Source organism: Bison bison, unplaced genomic scaffold, assembly GCF_000754665.1.
Source record: "Bison bison bison isolate TAMUID 2011002044 unplaced genomic scaffold, Bison_UMD1.0 scf7180017864503, whole genome shotgun sequence".
NCBI lineage: Eukaryota > Metazoa > Chordata > Mammalia > Artiodactyla > Bovidae > Bison > Bison bison.
The window spans coordinates 6313613-6329065 of record NW_011495061.1 but is presented as its reverse complement, the minus strand read 5'-3'; the positions used below and the strand labels follow the sequence as shown (position 1 = coordinate 6329065).

General features: G+C 43.0%; 1 protein-coding gene across 1 annotated transcript in view; it reads right to left on the bottom strand.

Moving 5' to 3' along the window:
• The window catches only part of SWAP70 (SWAP switching B-cell complex 70kDa subunit), a 144435-nt gene that overhangs the window by 95453 nt on the left and 33529 nt on the right, over positions 1-15453 (bottom strand). Inside the window, exon 2 of the mRNA XM_010829323.1 lies at positions 2162-2241. Coding sequence (XP_010827625.1) covers positions 2162-2203 — 42 coding nt within the window. The 5' untranslated portion in view covers positions 2204-2241. The remainder of the gene's footprint in view (positions 1-2161; positions 2242-15453) is intronic.

Below are 15453 nucleotides of genomic sequence, written 5' to 3'. Positions count from 1 at the left end.
TACAAGCCTGCGGGTAGTGCCCCCACACGGAGAAGGGCAGAACCAAGAGGATAATGACGAAGTGGAGCTGCAGCCCAGGTGCACCGTGCCCACATCCCACCCCACTTCAGGGCTTTCTGTTATTTCCAGCCAAAACAAACATAGGATTTAAATGTAAAATTGTATTTTGAGAAACTTTAAAAATTTATTAGTTTTGTCAGTTTTGTCAGGCATATAAATTTGATAAACTGAGCATCAATTAGACTGGAAGTTGTAGAAAATGCTTCTCTGCACAGAAAGAAATCTCCTGGACTCTGAAGAACCTAGAAATAATGTGGCAAGGCAAATTGCAATGAGAGCTTCATGCCCTTGATCCTCATATGAGGACCTACTGGTAACATGACACGTACCTGTGATGTTTATTATAAACTCAGGGAAGGAATCCCAAACAACTGATTTCTGCTGGTATCTGTAGGAATCATAAACACTGGTTTCTGGTGTAGGGCAAGAAGTTTGAGAGCCCAAAGGAACAGATCACTAGTAGCTATGCTCTTTTATCAACAACCAAAGGGGACTTCACAGACCAGGAGTCCCCAGTTCAAATGCCTTCAGGGCCCAGGCAGGGTCCATACATGAAGGAAAATGAGTGGAAATGAAGCAGTAGGGAATGGTGCTCCCATCTACAGGCAGCATTGCTACTCAAACCCAGGTGATGCTATGGTGAGGAAATGCAGCTTTATTGTTGCCAAATCTTCCCTTTTTCAAGAAAAGCCAAAAAACTGGATCATATGAAGTTTTAGATTAGGGCAACCAATTCAATTTTTTAAATATTTATTTGTCTGTGTTGAGTCTTACTTGTGGCATGCAGGATCGTCATTGCATCATTTGGAATCTTCTCGATGTGGCACGTGGATTCTCTAGTTGTGCTTCTCAGGCTTCGTAGTTGTGGCATGCAGCATGTGGGATCTTAGTTCCCCAACCAAGAATCGAACCCATATCCCCTGCATTGCAGGGTGGATTCTTTATCATGGGGCCACCAGGGAAATCTCCAACCAATTCAGTTTTAAAAACAAAACACTGTGGGGCCAAATAGAATACATCTACAAGCTATCTGTGGTGCATAGAGTATCAGTTTGCAACCTCAGCTGGTAGGTTTAGAGCACGTCCATAGGATGGATATATGTGGAATGTGCAAACATTTCCTTCTCACAGGAGCTGCTCATATACTGAGATTTGGGGCCACATAGCTGAAAAGATGTAATTCGTAATAATAGCCCAGCAAGGATGAGCTGCAAAACGCACATGCACAGTTGAACAAAATAATCTGTTGTGTGTGGCTGGTCAGTGTCATCTGCTTAAATATCAAACACGAAGACAAAATTTTCATTTCAATCCTTGCCAGAGCCAAATTGGGTATTTATGATTCGTTACCAACATGATCAGTCCTGCTAAAGTCCTTTATTGTGTTCCCAGATTTTATAAATCAGGATCAGTCATTCACTTGCAACCGAAAAATTAAAAGAGAGAGTGAAAGACTTTGACCACTGGCCCAAACGGCACATGAGTCTCAAGAGAGTCTTGTCACACCTCTCTGGAGCTTCCAGCATAGGCCAGCACAGTCCCTGGTCTACAGGGGTCACACAACAAGCATTCACTGGTTTCTTTAAGAGTAAATCCAAGGCCTGTGAATGCCTCTGACTCATAGAAAACTCTGCTCATTTTCATGAGTCTATTTGTGTGTCATTTGTTAAAAACTGTGATATGACACATGGCAGTTAGGAGGAACTTAGGCTAGATATTAAGAACAATTTCCGGACCGACAGACGGTGCAATATTAGAGCAGGTTACAAATGAAGAAGTAGAGGCTCCATCTATGCAGGAAGTTTCCCCAGTGTAAACGCCTGATTCTGTTGGTCAGATGCTATCACTGGTGAGATGCAGGTGATGCTGTGCAGTGTGTCCCTGCCAGTCTGCTCTTCCCTTTTAGTAAGAGCTGCCAAGGGTCAACCAAGGGTCAACTTGCTCACTATCCTAGGTCTTTAACTTATCAAATCCTCACAGAAACCCAGTAAGATAAATTATCCCCATTTCACAGATGAGGAAATTAAGACTTCAGAGAAATGAAATATCTTGCTCAAGTTCATCCTGTTAAATAAATGGCAGAACCAGGATTAGAACCCACCTCTGTGTAGCTTCCAGGTTTAGGCCATTTCTCTCTGGCCATGCTGATACAGGTCCCTTGGGCAGAACACCTGTGGCTACCTGTGGGAAGGAGAGACCAATCAGCAGGTTCAAGCAAGGACAGCATTATGCAAAATAGTTATGAGAACACCGCTGAGGCTCTGCTGAGGCCAAAGAGGAAGCCAGTGTCAGGAAAAGAGAGAAAATGCCAACTGGGGAAGTGACAGAGACATGAAAGGGTGGTAAGGTCAAGGGATATCCTTCCAGAAATGAATCTGTAGTGACTTGGAGAGTCCAGGAAGTAAACACAGTGAAGAAGGAGTTCCTTTCAAGCAACACCTGGCCTGTGAGCTCAAGCTTGCCAAGCAACAGACTGGGAGCTACTGACTCACCAGCTTAGATTTTCCTTTGGTGACTCCTAACTTACTAACAGTGCCCACGGACAATTTTCATTCCCACTCCCCTACCAACCAGTAACTTTCTTTGATATAGAGGAGCTACAACACTATTTCCAACAATGATTCTACAATTTAGTCAAGTGCTTATGTCCATATTCAATATACATGTAATCATGTAAATTTCCTTCTCTAAAAAACTGTCCCTGTTGTTTCTGCCCTGATAGGGCCCAAGTTCTTGGATTAGCATTATTGCTACAATAGAAGAGAGGCCAGCTTGAAAATCAGTAGGTCCCCACAGCCTCCATATGTTAAGCCATATCAAAAAATTCAAGGGATTAGATCTGATAGACAGAGGGCCTGAAGAACTATGGATGGAGGTTCGTAACATTGTACAGGAGTCAGTGACAAAAACCATCCCCAAGAAAAAGAAATGCAAAAAGGCAAAACGATTGTCTGAGGAGGCTTACAAATAGCTGAGAAAAGAAGAGAAGCAAAAGGCAAAGGAGAAAAGTAGACATGCCCATCTGCCATGCAGTGTTTCAAAGAATAGCAAGGAGAGATAAGAAAGCCGTCCTAAGTGAATAATGAAAAGAAACAGAGAAAAACAATAGAATAGGAAAGACTAGAGATCTCTTCAATAAAACTAGAGATACCAAGGGAATATTTCATGCAAAATGGGCACAATAAAGGACAGAAACAGTATGAACCTAGCAGAAGCAAAAGATATCCAGAAGAGGTGGCAAGAATACACAGAAGAACTGTACAAAAAATATCTTCATGACCCAGATAACCACAATGGTGTGATCACTCATCTAGAGCCAGACATCTTGGAGTGCAAAGTCAAGTGGGCCTTAGGAAGCATCACTATGAACAAAGCTAGTGGAGGTGATGGAATCCCAGCTGAGCTATTTCAAATCCTAAAAGATGATGCTGTGAAACTGTGGCACTCAATACGCCAGCAGATTTGGAAAACTCAGCAGTGGCCACAGGACTGGAAAAGGTCAGTTTTCATTCCAGTCCCAAAGAAAGGCAAGGCCAAAGAATGTTCAACTGCTGCTGCTAAGTCACTTCAGTCGTGTCTGACTCTGTGTGACCCCATAGACGGCAGCCCACCAGGCTCCCCCGTCCCTGGGATTCTCCAGGCAAGAACACTGGAGTGGGTTGCCATTTCCTTCTCCAATGCATCAAAGTGAAAAGTGAAAGTGAAGTCGCTCAGTCATGTCCGACCCTCAGCAATCCCATGAACTGAGGCCTACCAGGCTCCTCCGTCCATGGGATTTTCCAGGCAGGAGTACTGGAGTGGGGTGCCATTGCCTTCTCCAAAGAATGTTCAAACTACCACCCAATTGCACTCATTCCACATGCTAACAAAGTAATGCTCAAAATTCTACAAAGTAGGCTTCAACAGTACATGAATCGAGAACTCCCAGATGTTCAAGCTGGATTTAGAAAAGGCAGGGGAACAAGAAATCAAATTGCCAACATCTATTGGATCATAGAAAAAGCAAGAGAATTCCAGAAAAACATCTACTTCTGCTTCATTGACCATGCTAAAGCCTTTGACTATGTAGATCACAACAAACTGTGGAAAATTCTCAAAGAGATGGGAATACCAGACCACCTGACTGCCTCCTGAGAAATCTGTATACAGGTTAAGAAGCAACAGTTAGAACTGGACATGGAACAGTGGACTGGTTCCAAACTGGGAAAAGAGTATGTCAAGGCTGTATATTGTCACCCTGCTTATTTAACTTATATGCAGAGTACATCATGAGAAATGGCAGCCTGGATAAAGAACAAGCTGGAATCAAGATTGCTGGGAGAAATATCAATAACCTTAGATATGCAGATGACACCACCCTAATGGCAGAAAGCAAACAGGAACTAAAGAGCTTCTTGATGAAGGTGAAAGAGCAGAGTGAAAGAGCTGTCTTAAAACTCAACATTCAAAAACTAAGATCATGGCATCTAGTCCCATCACTTCATGACAAATAGATGGGGAAACAATGGAAACAGTGACAGACTTTATTTTTCCTGGGCTCCAAAATCACTGCAGATGGTGACTGCAGCCATGAAAATAAAAGACACTTGCTTCTTGGAAGAAAAGCTATGACAAATATAGACAGGGTATTAAAAAACAGATACATTACTTTGCCAACAAAGGTCTGTCTAGTCAAAGCTATGGTTTTTCCAGCAGTCACATATGGATGTGAGAGTTGGACCATAAAGAAGGCTGAGCACCAAAGAATTGATACTTTTGAACTGTGGTGTTGGAGAAGACTCTTAAGAGTCCCTTGGACTGCAAGGAGATCCAACTAATCAGTCCTAAAGGAAATCAATCCTGAATATTCATTGGAAGGACTGATGCTGAAGCTGAAGTTCCAATACTTTGGCGACCTGACGCAAACTGCCAACTCATTAAAAAAGACCGTGATGCTGGGAAAGATTAAAAGCACGAGGAGAAGTGGACAACAGAGGATGAGATGGTTGGACGGCATCACCCACTCGATGGACATGGGTTTGAGCCAGCTCTGGGAGATGGTGAAGGACAGGAAAGCCTGGTGTGCTGCAGTCCATGGGGTCACAAAGAGTCGGACACAACTGAGTGACTGAACAACAATAATCCATATCACCTTTCCTGCTTAACAATTGTGACTGAAGAATTGGTATTTTTATTGCAAAATCAGTCAAAAAACAAGGTCCAGGCCAACTTTGGAGCAGGGGTCCCCTGTAAACTATTTTAAGAGGTGATGTGGGGGACTTCCTTGGTGGTCCAGTGGCTTAAGTTTCCATGTTCCCAATGTAGGAGGCCTGGGTTCCGATCCCTGATCAAGGAACTAGACCCCACATGTCACAACTAAGAGTTCGCATAGCACAACTAAAAGTTCCTGCGTGCTGCAACTAAGACCCGGCACAGTCAAATAAATAAATAAAATTACCAAAAAACACACACAAAAATATGTGATTTGAGGGATTTCCCTGATGGCTCAGTGGTTAAAGAATCCGCCCTGCAATGCAGGGGACGTGGGTTCAATCCTTGGTTGGGGAACTAAGATCCTACATGCCATGGAGCAGCCAAGTCCGCCAGCCACAACTACTGAGCTTGTGCACTCTGCAGCCCATGTGCTATAACTAGAGTCTGTGCCCTGCAACGAAAGATTGTGCATGACGCAATGAAGATCCCACTACAACTAAGATCCAATGCAGCCAAATAAAGAAACATAAAAGAAATTTTAGAAGATGTGTTTTGGATCCTTCATCCCCTCTCCTGAGAGTTCATTTCCTAAACTCCAGTATCGCCCCAGTAGCTCCAGTCTCTATGTTCAGATAGGAAATCCAAGGATTACAATGAATACAATCTCAGAGACACAGAAGAGATTCACTGGGCTGGCCGTCCAGCTGCTCAAGTAGATCTGATATCCAGTTCCTTTAATTAAACTCAAAAATTCCTGGACGCACAGGTCTCAAGAAGAAGGAGGGAGCCCCAAACCTGTCCTGCTGATCAGTGACTTTGGAAAATTCTTTCATTCAGTCTGTACTTTCCTGAAGCCCATTCCCCAATTGTGAGGGCAGGAAGAGAAAAATAATCCAGAAATCAAATAAGTAAACAAACCAGAAGGACTTTACTTTTCTTTGAATGGCTTTAGGTTGGCCAGGTCAACAAATCAATACAAGGACACATCTTCCTGAAATTATTTCTCACCCTACCCTCCCAGGGGTTTCCCAGGTGATTCAGTGGGTAAAGAATCTGCCTGCAATGCAAGAGACATGTGTTCCATCCCTGGATTGGGAAGATCCCCTGGAGAAGAGCATGGCAATCGAGTCCAATATTCTTGCCTGGAGAATCCCTTAAGGTTACAGGCTCCTCTCCTGCAAAGAGTCGGACACCAATGAAGCAAATGAGCATGTACACACCTACCCCTCCAGTCACTGTGAAAAAAGTCAGAGCTGACTGGCCTATGACTGCACTGAAAGCGTAAAGTTCCCCAGTCCTTCAAGAGTTTGGCCTAGCACAATTCTGGGAAATGTTGGGGATTTTAGGCTCATTCAGTTAACCCATAATCAATTTTTGAGTACTTTCTATTTTCTTTGTGCTGAGTCAGAAATAGTGAAATACCCACCCAGGATCTGACCAGGACACAGATCCTGTTCTTTAGCTGCTCAGGGTGCAGTAAAGGAGATAAAGCATGAATTTGATGGCTGTAATTGAAGGAAGAAAGTGATACATGCCACGAGAGAGATAACCAAAGAATAATCATCATTTATATTTGAATGGGGCTTTCTGAAGTCAGTTTCCTTATATTATCTCACTTGCTCCTTGACACAACTTGTGGTGGGCATCTGCCATAATTCTCATTCAGCATCGTTTCCCCCTCTGGGTTAAGTGTACCCTAACCTCTCAGGGAAGAAACTCCACCCACCCGCTCTGATCCTGTGTCCTACTCCCAGGCCTGCACCCAGGGTCTGAGGTAGAACAAGTTTCCTGGGCCCCAGCCAATCCAAGCATGGAGTTCTAGCCATTAGTGACCACCTCAGGGATGGGCACATCACTCACTGAGGGCAATGAAAATTCAATTAGGATTTCTTTGGTTTTGGTCACACTGCAAGCTTTGTGGGATCTTAGTCCCTTGACCAGGGATCCAACCCGGGCCTCAGCAGTGAAAGCACAGGGTCCTAACCCACTGGTCATCCAAGGAAACTCCTAGTTAGGACTTCTGAGAAAGAGATTCCAAATGAGTCTGCTAGATTTAGAGCACAAAGACTGTGTGTTCTGGGACTGCTGCCACTCTTTGAACCTAAGCCTGAAGGTGACAGAGCAAAAAGCAGAACTGAAAGAAGGAGAGATACCAACTCTTGATTATATCATTTGAGCCTGGACTTCACCCCTGCCTGAAGCCATCTCTGCCCCTCAACTTTTCACCTGTACAAACCAATAAATATTGTTTCATCAGAAGCCAATTTGGGTTGGGTTTTTCTGTCACTCAAAAGCAAAAGAGTCACAAAAGAAACTTTAACTCCATGGGGTAGATATTTGTACCTCCGTTTTATATAAGAAAAATTGAAGAATTTCCCTAGTGGGCCAGTGGCTAAGACTCTGCATTCCCAAGGCAAGGGGCCCAGGTTCAATCCCTGGTCAGGGAACTAGATCCTACATGCCACAACTAAGAGTTTGTATGCTATAATTAAAGGTCCAGCATGCCACAGCTATGACCCGGCACAGCCTAAGTAAACAAATATTTAAAAAAAAAAAAAGAAAGAAAGAAGAATTGAGGCTCAGATCGCTAAAGAGTAGAAAAACCAGGTCCTGATATCAAGTCACAGATTCAGTCCTTCATACCATAGCTGCTTTCCTCAGTGACAGAAACTCAGAGGAAGCACAGGTAACTTAAGGAGCACCAGCTGAGCCGGACTTTGAAACGCAGCTTGGATTTGGCCTGAAGTGATGGCGCAGTATTCTGAGTAGTGGGAGGGAGGTTCATGAGGGAGGGGATATATATATACTAATGGCTGATTCACGCTGCTGTACAGCAGAAACCAACACAACACTGTAAAGCAATTATTCTCCAATTAAAAAAAAAATGTGTTTAAGTATTTTGGGTGAGGAGTAATATGAAAGTCATGGATGTGAGAAACTTCAGGGGTACTTGGAAAATAGCAGGTACTTGGGTGTATCAAAAGATCGGGTGTATAAGAAGATAATAAGAAGTAGAGTTAGGAACATACTTAGGATCAGAATATTTGGGGAACAATCTATAAAAATACTGAATCACTATGCTGTACACCTGAAACTAATTAATATTGTAAATCATTAATATTTTTCAAAAATGTTTGGGGAACTTGACCTCTATCCTGAAGGTCAGAAATTCCCAAACCCCACTGTATTAAACATTGGCTTTAATTGACCAAAACTCAATTTTCACCAGCTTAGTTGTACTAGATCTTAAAGATGAGCTCTACTGACACAGGAAATAAGACCCAAAAGAACCCAGTGAGGAGAAAGAGTTAAATACTTGGCTTTGTATTGCAAAACAGTGTCTGGAAACCAAGACAAGCTGATGGACCTGAAGCAGAACTCACTGCTCACACAAAGAAAAATGCTGGATAATTTTTTCTTAAGATGTATCTGACATTGAAAGCGAGAAAGGGAAATTCTCAGGGGCCAGAAATCAATAGGAACCCAAAGACATCACAGTAAGCAGAATGCAAAGCTGAGACAGGACAGGTCTTAGGCATTAGGGGTGAGATTTTAATGTTGCTATGGCAGCAGAAGATGAGGCCTTGAGCCCTGACAAGACCTGAAATTGGAATAAAAGTCCTATCTACTCCCCACAGAAGGATAGAAAAACTCTGCTTACTACCCTGGGGAAGGAGCAAGAACATTCACCACTGGCCTGGGTCACAGGCAGAAAAGGAATCACCAGGGATAATTTGGGACCCCAAGCCTGCCTGTTCTGCACCAGTGTGGGACCCAAATTCACATTATCCATCAGGTTTAGGTGACAAATATTAAGCAAAATACAAATAAATTCAACCCTAGACATCATGGTAAAATTGAAGAACATCAAAAGTAAGAGACAAAATTTAAAAACAATCTATGGAAAAAGACAGAATACCTACAGAAGTCGAATAGGCTTTAGCAGGCCATCATCAACAAAGATAAATGGCAGAAGACAAAGGAATATCTTAAAACCGCTGATCTATTGAGATGCTAAAAGGCAATGAGAATGAGAACAGGAGAATGTTGGGTAGCCAAGCAGAGAAGGATGTTTTGAGAACAGAGCAAGTAGTTACATCAAAGCTGCCAAATAGTCAGGTACGATCGGGACAGAGAAACATACCCTGCATTTGGCAACCTGGACATCATCATCAGTGGCTTTGACTTAGTGGGAAAAGTAGCGGGATGGGGGACAGAAAGCAGGTGTAAGGAGACCAAATTCAACACAAGGAAGTGAGTTTTTATCTCCCAAAACCCCCTTACTTCAAACATATAGCCAGCCATGACATTTAAAAATATAAAAATGATTTTTTTTTAAAAAGATATAGCTGGGGACTTTCCTGGTGGTCCAGTGGTTAAGACTGCATACTCCCAAGGCAGGGGGCTCAGATTCCATCCCTGGTCAGGGAACTAGACCCCACATACCACAACTAAAGCCCACGTGCCACAACCTAAGATCTTGCATGCTGTAACTAAGACCCAATGCAGCCAAATAAATTAAAAGTAAAAAAGATATAGCTGTACCCTCACATATGTCCATGAGCCAGAAATGAAACAGAAACACAGTAAGGTCAGTGGGGCCCATGTCTCAGGCTTATGGGCTCCAAGTCTGGAAGCTGGACATTGGCAGTTGGGTACACGTTCAGTGACTATGGGGATCGAGTGCTCCCTTTAATGAGGGGACTGAAACTCATGGCTTGATACCAGAGGCTTATGTCTGCTCCATTGCTTGTGAAAAGAACCTGAATAAAACAGTGGGACTCTGGTTTTATTAGTGTCTGGGGAGGTGAGGGCACCTTGCTTGATCATCAAGTCATCTCCTGGCCCTTGACCAGATGTGACATTCCTAACCTCTGGGGATGGAGGATCATAATTCTCCTGGCTCTATCTAGGTTGAGGGCCAGAGGGCCAGACGGTGGAATCTTGAGAAGGGAATGAGAGGAAAGTCAGAAAAAGAGAGAAATCAAACAAAAACAAACATTCTCTTACTCAAACTATAATTCCAAAACATATGAAAGAACCTACTTGGTGAGAGGGAGATGGCCTTTGAAATTAACCATCAGATCAGAAATTTTCTCAAATTTCCACTGAAAATTTGTGAAAGAGTGTAAAGAGACTTTAAAATAGGATGTTGAAAATGTTCAGAGATGAATGCACACCTTTGATTTCAAGAGGAAATTATTAGGCAAAAACAGACTGAAATGAACAATATGAACAATAACCAATCAGAAATCCTTGAAATGAAAAATACCCTCATTGAAATCTAAAAGTCACCAATGGGGCAATTCCCAGTCTTTAGGACACTGTACTTTCACTGCGGAAAGCCCGGGTTCAATCCCTGATTAAGATCTGATCCTGCAAGCCACTCAGTGCAGCCAAAGATAAAAAGCTTAAAAAGGCCGTAACAGGAGAAACTCGAGATTGAACACATTCAGAGAGTGAATTACAGAATTGCAAAAGACAACTCAGGAGCTCACTTACAGTATAATATGAGGTGAATGGAAAGTAACCGTAGTTAAAACATGGAGAACAGATTCAAGGGTTGAAATATTCATATAATAAGAGTTCCAGAGAAAGAGAATTGAAAGAAATAGCAGAAAGAGCAATATTTGAAAAGCACTGAGTATTTTTTTCCAGAATTGAAGAAAAAGTCTTAGGAATGAAAGAAATTTATTTATGTATCTTTAGTCAAAGCTAGCAGGATGCTTAGTTGTAGCATGTGAACCCTTCGATGCAGCATGTGCGATCTAGTCCCCTGACCAGGGATCAAACCCAGGCCCTCTGCATCGACAGCGCCAAGTCTTAGCCACTGGACCACCAGTGAAGTCCCTGAAAGAAATTTAGACTCAACCAAATTATTAGTCAGGAGTGTTAGGGGAGCTGAATCTCAGCATATAAAAACTAACAAATTCTTACCCCTCATAGGCCCTTCCTAATGAACTACTGGATTTTGATTCTAACATGCACATTTGTTCACATTTTAACATCTCTGAAGTCACGATGCATATTACAATCAACTGGCAACTTTTAGTTTTGTTTCCCCATTTTAAAAAATCCTAGATTTTTATTTCCTTTAGTCTTCTATGTCCTTATCCTAATGTATCTTCAAACATTCCATCAGCTGTGTGAATCTCCTTTCAAGCATACTTCTTCCCTTTAGGCATGCTGTCTATCCCATCTCCTTGAAATCTTCCCTGGAGCCTTCTGACTGGTTCCAGCGTGAGCTGGTTGTCCTCTAAGCCTGCAGCATCATCATCATCTTGGCTTTTTCATTCACCATTGTTTTGGGGACTTCCTTTCCCTCCCTTTCGTGATAAAGACCTGGTCCCCTAGTTCCCATTCTTCCTCCCTTTTGGTTTATCCCCTTGTTTTCCTGGAGCAAATTCTCCTGTTATGTCCCAAGAGTGCATTGGAAGCAACATTTTTTTAGACTTTGCATGTCTGAAGAATTTTTTCTACCATCACTTGATAGCTTGGTAGGGTTAGAATTCTACATTAAAAAAAAATTTTTTTTCCCAGTATTTGGAGGCATTTTTCCATTGCCTCCTAGCTTTCCATGAGAAAGGTGAGAATTCTGATGTCTTATCTTTAAGGCTTTGTAGAAAATGGTTCTTTCTCCCTGAAAGGTTTTAGGAACACCTCCTTGTCCACACTGTTCTGAAATTTCTCCACGGAGTACTGATTCTGATTCACTCTGCTAGACTTTCAGTGGACTCTTTCATATGTTATGATGGGACCTTCATCCCAGGTCCAAGTCTTAGCGAGTCCAAAGCCTAATCTCCTGTTGCCATAATGACATGAAATCCCATCCTTAGTGCCTGAGACCCATCCTGTCCCAGTTCTGAATTCTGCTCAGCATACTAGCTTTGGGCTGCATTTTGATTTCTGCCTCCTGGAAATTTCCCTTTCTTGCTTTCAAGCTGCCTTGGTGACATCCTGTCTCATGGTCTTAAAATACCATCTATACCCTGAAACAACTTGAAAATTATATATCCACAACAGACCTCTCCAAACCTGAATATTCAGCTGTTCCTTGATATCTCACTTGTATGTCCAACAGAAATCTCAAGCTTAAAATTCCAAATTGGAATAACTAACAGTTCTACTAACCCTGCCCCTCCCCTAGTCTTCTGCTTCTCAGTAAATAACATTCTTCCAGGTGCTCAATTTGAAAACCTGAGTCACCCTGAACTGTCTGTCTCACACCTGCCTACAACGCCACCAGCAAATCCTCTCAACTCTACTTTCAGAACACGTCCAGAAACCAATGAATTCCTCCCGTCTCCATTGCTAACACCTAGGCCCAAACCACCATGTCATCTTGCCTCAATTACTGAAATAGCTTTCAATTCAGTGGTGTTGGACTTTCACTTTGGTGCCCTCAGGGAACTTCAGCTCCTATATTCATGTCCTTGAATGGTTCCTCCCTTCAAATCAAAGTTGGCCCGGTACCTGCTTTAAATAAAGAGAATGTGGCAAAACTGATGCTGAGCCAAAGTCTTTAGAAGGCCTGCCAGCTTTTACTCCTACGCTTCTGGAAGCCCTGCACCGCCACGTAAGAAGTCTGGCCACCCTGTTAGAGAGGCCACAGGAAAAGAGGGAGAGGCTACCAGACCATCTGGAGGTGAACCAAGGAATCCAGCCAACAGCAGGAGCCAAGCTGCCCAGACCTGTGGCCCCAAGTGTGTTGCAGCCAGGACCCTGACTGTTTGTGAACACATGTGCGTGAAGGAGCCACATGGGACATTTCAGGCCCAGCAGAGATTGGTAGTCCTGCTGCGCTTTGGCCAAATTCCTGACCCACAGAACCATGAGTGACAGTAAAAGTTTGTTGCTTCAGTCTCTAAGTGATGGGTGGTTTATTTTGCCCCACGTACAACCTAAAGTCTAGCATCCCTGCTTCCTCCTTCACAAGGCACCCCTCCCCGCCCCTTCGGCTGTTCTCCACACAACAGCAGGAGAGATCCATCCAAAATCTAAACGAGGCCCTGTCACTCCTCTGCTCAGAATCCTCCAGTGCCTCTCATCTCACTCAGAGTAAAAACAAAACCTTTAAAACAGTCTACAAGGTCTCAGAGGGTGGCAGACTAGGGCCAGTGGGCCAAACCCTTGTACTACAGAAAAAAAAAGACCTCAACACTTTTTAAAGGTTGCTTAACATTTTTAAGGGATAAATATGTGATAGAAACCACATGTGTCCTGCAAAGCTTCACATATTTACTATCTGGCTCTTTACAGGAAAGTCTGCCAAGCCCTGCCTGTCACAGTCCGGCTCCTTGATGACTCTTGGTCACTCCCTTTGCTCATCTAGCTCCAGGCCAACTCCTTGATAAGTCTGTAGTTTCTTGCAGTTACTCCACAGCCAGGCATGCTCACACCCTGAGGCCTTTGCGCCTGCTCTCTCCTTCCATCCTTTTCTTCCCCAGCTAACTCTTCTACCTTCCTCAGGTCTTTACTCAAATGACCTTCTCAGAGGGTCCCTTTCTGACCATGATATTTAAAGTTACAATCCCCCTGCATACACACCCTAACTCTCTCAGCTTTATTTTCCCTTATATCACATATCACCAACATATACTTTTATCTTTTTGTTGTCATTGCTTATTTCTTATATTCTCCAGAAGAGTAAACAGCACATGGACAGAAACCTCTGCTTTTCACTGATACATTCTCTGGTGCATTGTCGGTACTCAATATAAATTTCATGAATGCCCTTATGAGTCACAAAAACCACCACTGTCTTCTGTTTTCTGTGTAGCACTTGCTCTAAATGCCATATTTAGGGGTTTACCCACCAACTCATGACAGTGGGAACTGCAGAACAAAACTTAACAGATATCAACTATCCAATGTAATATTTTAATCAATAAATATACCACCCATGCACCTTTCAAAAGAAGGAATGGGGATTGAGGAGGTAGAAACACAGTAAGTTGACAATCTTCTCAAGAATTTTTGCTGTGAATAGAAACGGAGAAATGGGATGACTGAGAGAGTAAATATGATCTCAGTTTAGTTCAGTTCAGTTCAGTTCAGTCACTCAGTCGTGTCCAACTCTTTGCAACCCCATGAATCGCAGCCCGCCAGGCCTCCCTCTCCATCACCATCTCCCGGAGTTCACTCAAACTCACGTCCATCAAGTCGGTGATGCCATCCAGTCATCTCATCCTCTGTCGTCCCTTTTTCCTCCTGCCCCCAATCCCTCCCAGCATCAGAGTCTTTTCCAATGAGTCTACTCTTCCCATGAGGTAGCCAAAGTACTGGAGTTTCAGCTTTAGCATCAGTCCTTCCAAAGAACACCCAGGGCTGATCTCCTTTAGAATGGACTGGGTGGATCTCCTTGCAGTCCAAGGGAGATGCAAGAGTCTTCTCAAGAGTCTTCTCCAACACCACAGTTCAAAAGCATCAATTCTTCAGCGCTCAGCTTTCTTCACAGTTCAACTCTTGTGGATGCTTTGGAAAAACCATAGCCTTGACTAGACAGACCTTTGTTGGCAAAGTAATGTCTCTGCTTTTCAATATGCTATCTAGGTTGGTCATAACTTTTCTTCCAAGGAGTAAGCGTGATGGAATTCCAGTAGAGCTATTTCAAATCCTGAAAGATGATGCTATGAAAGTGCTATACTCAATATGCCAGCAAACTTGGAAAACTCAGCAGTGGCCATAGGACTGGAAAAGGTCAGTTTTCATTCTAATCCCTAAGAAAGGCAATGCCAAAGAATGCTCAAACTACTGCGCAATTGGACTTATCTCACACACTAGTAAAGTAATGCTCAAAATTATCCAAGCCAGGCTTCAGCAATACGTGAACCGTAAACTTCCAGATGTTCAAGCTGGTTTTAGAAAAGGCAGAGGAACCAGAGATCAAATTGCCAATATCTGCTAGGTCATCAAAAAAGCAAGAGAGCTCCAGAAAAACAACTATTTCTGCTTTATTGACTATGCCAAAGCCTTTGACTGTGTGGATCACAATAAACTGTGGAAAATTCTGAAAGAGATGGGAATATCAGACCACCTGACCTGCCTCTTAAGAAACCTGTATGCAGGTCAGGATGCAACAGTTAGAACTGGACATGGAACAACAGACTGATTCCAAATAGGAAAAGGAGTACGTCAAGGCTGTATATTGTCACCCTGCTTATTTAACTTCTATGCAGAGTACATCATGAGAAACGCTGG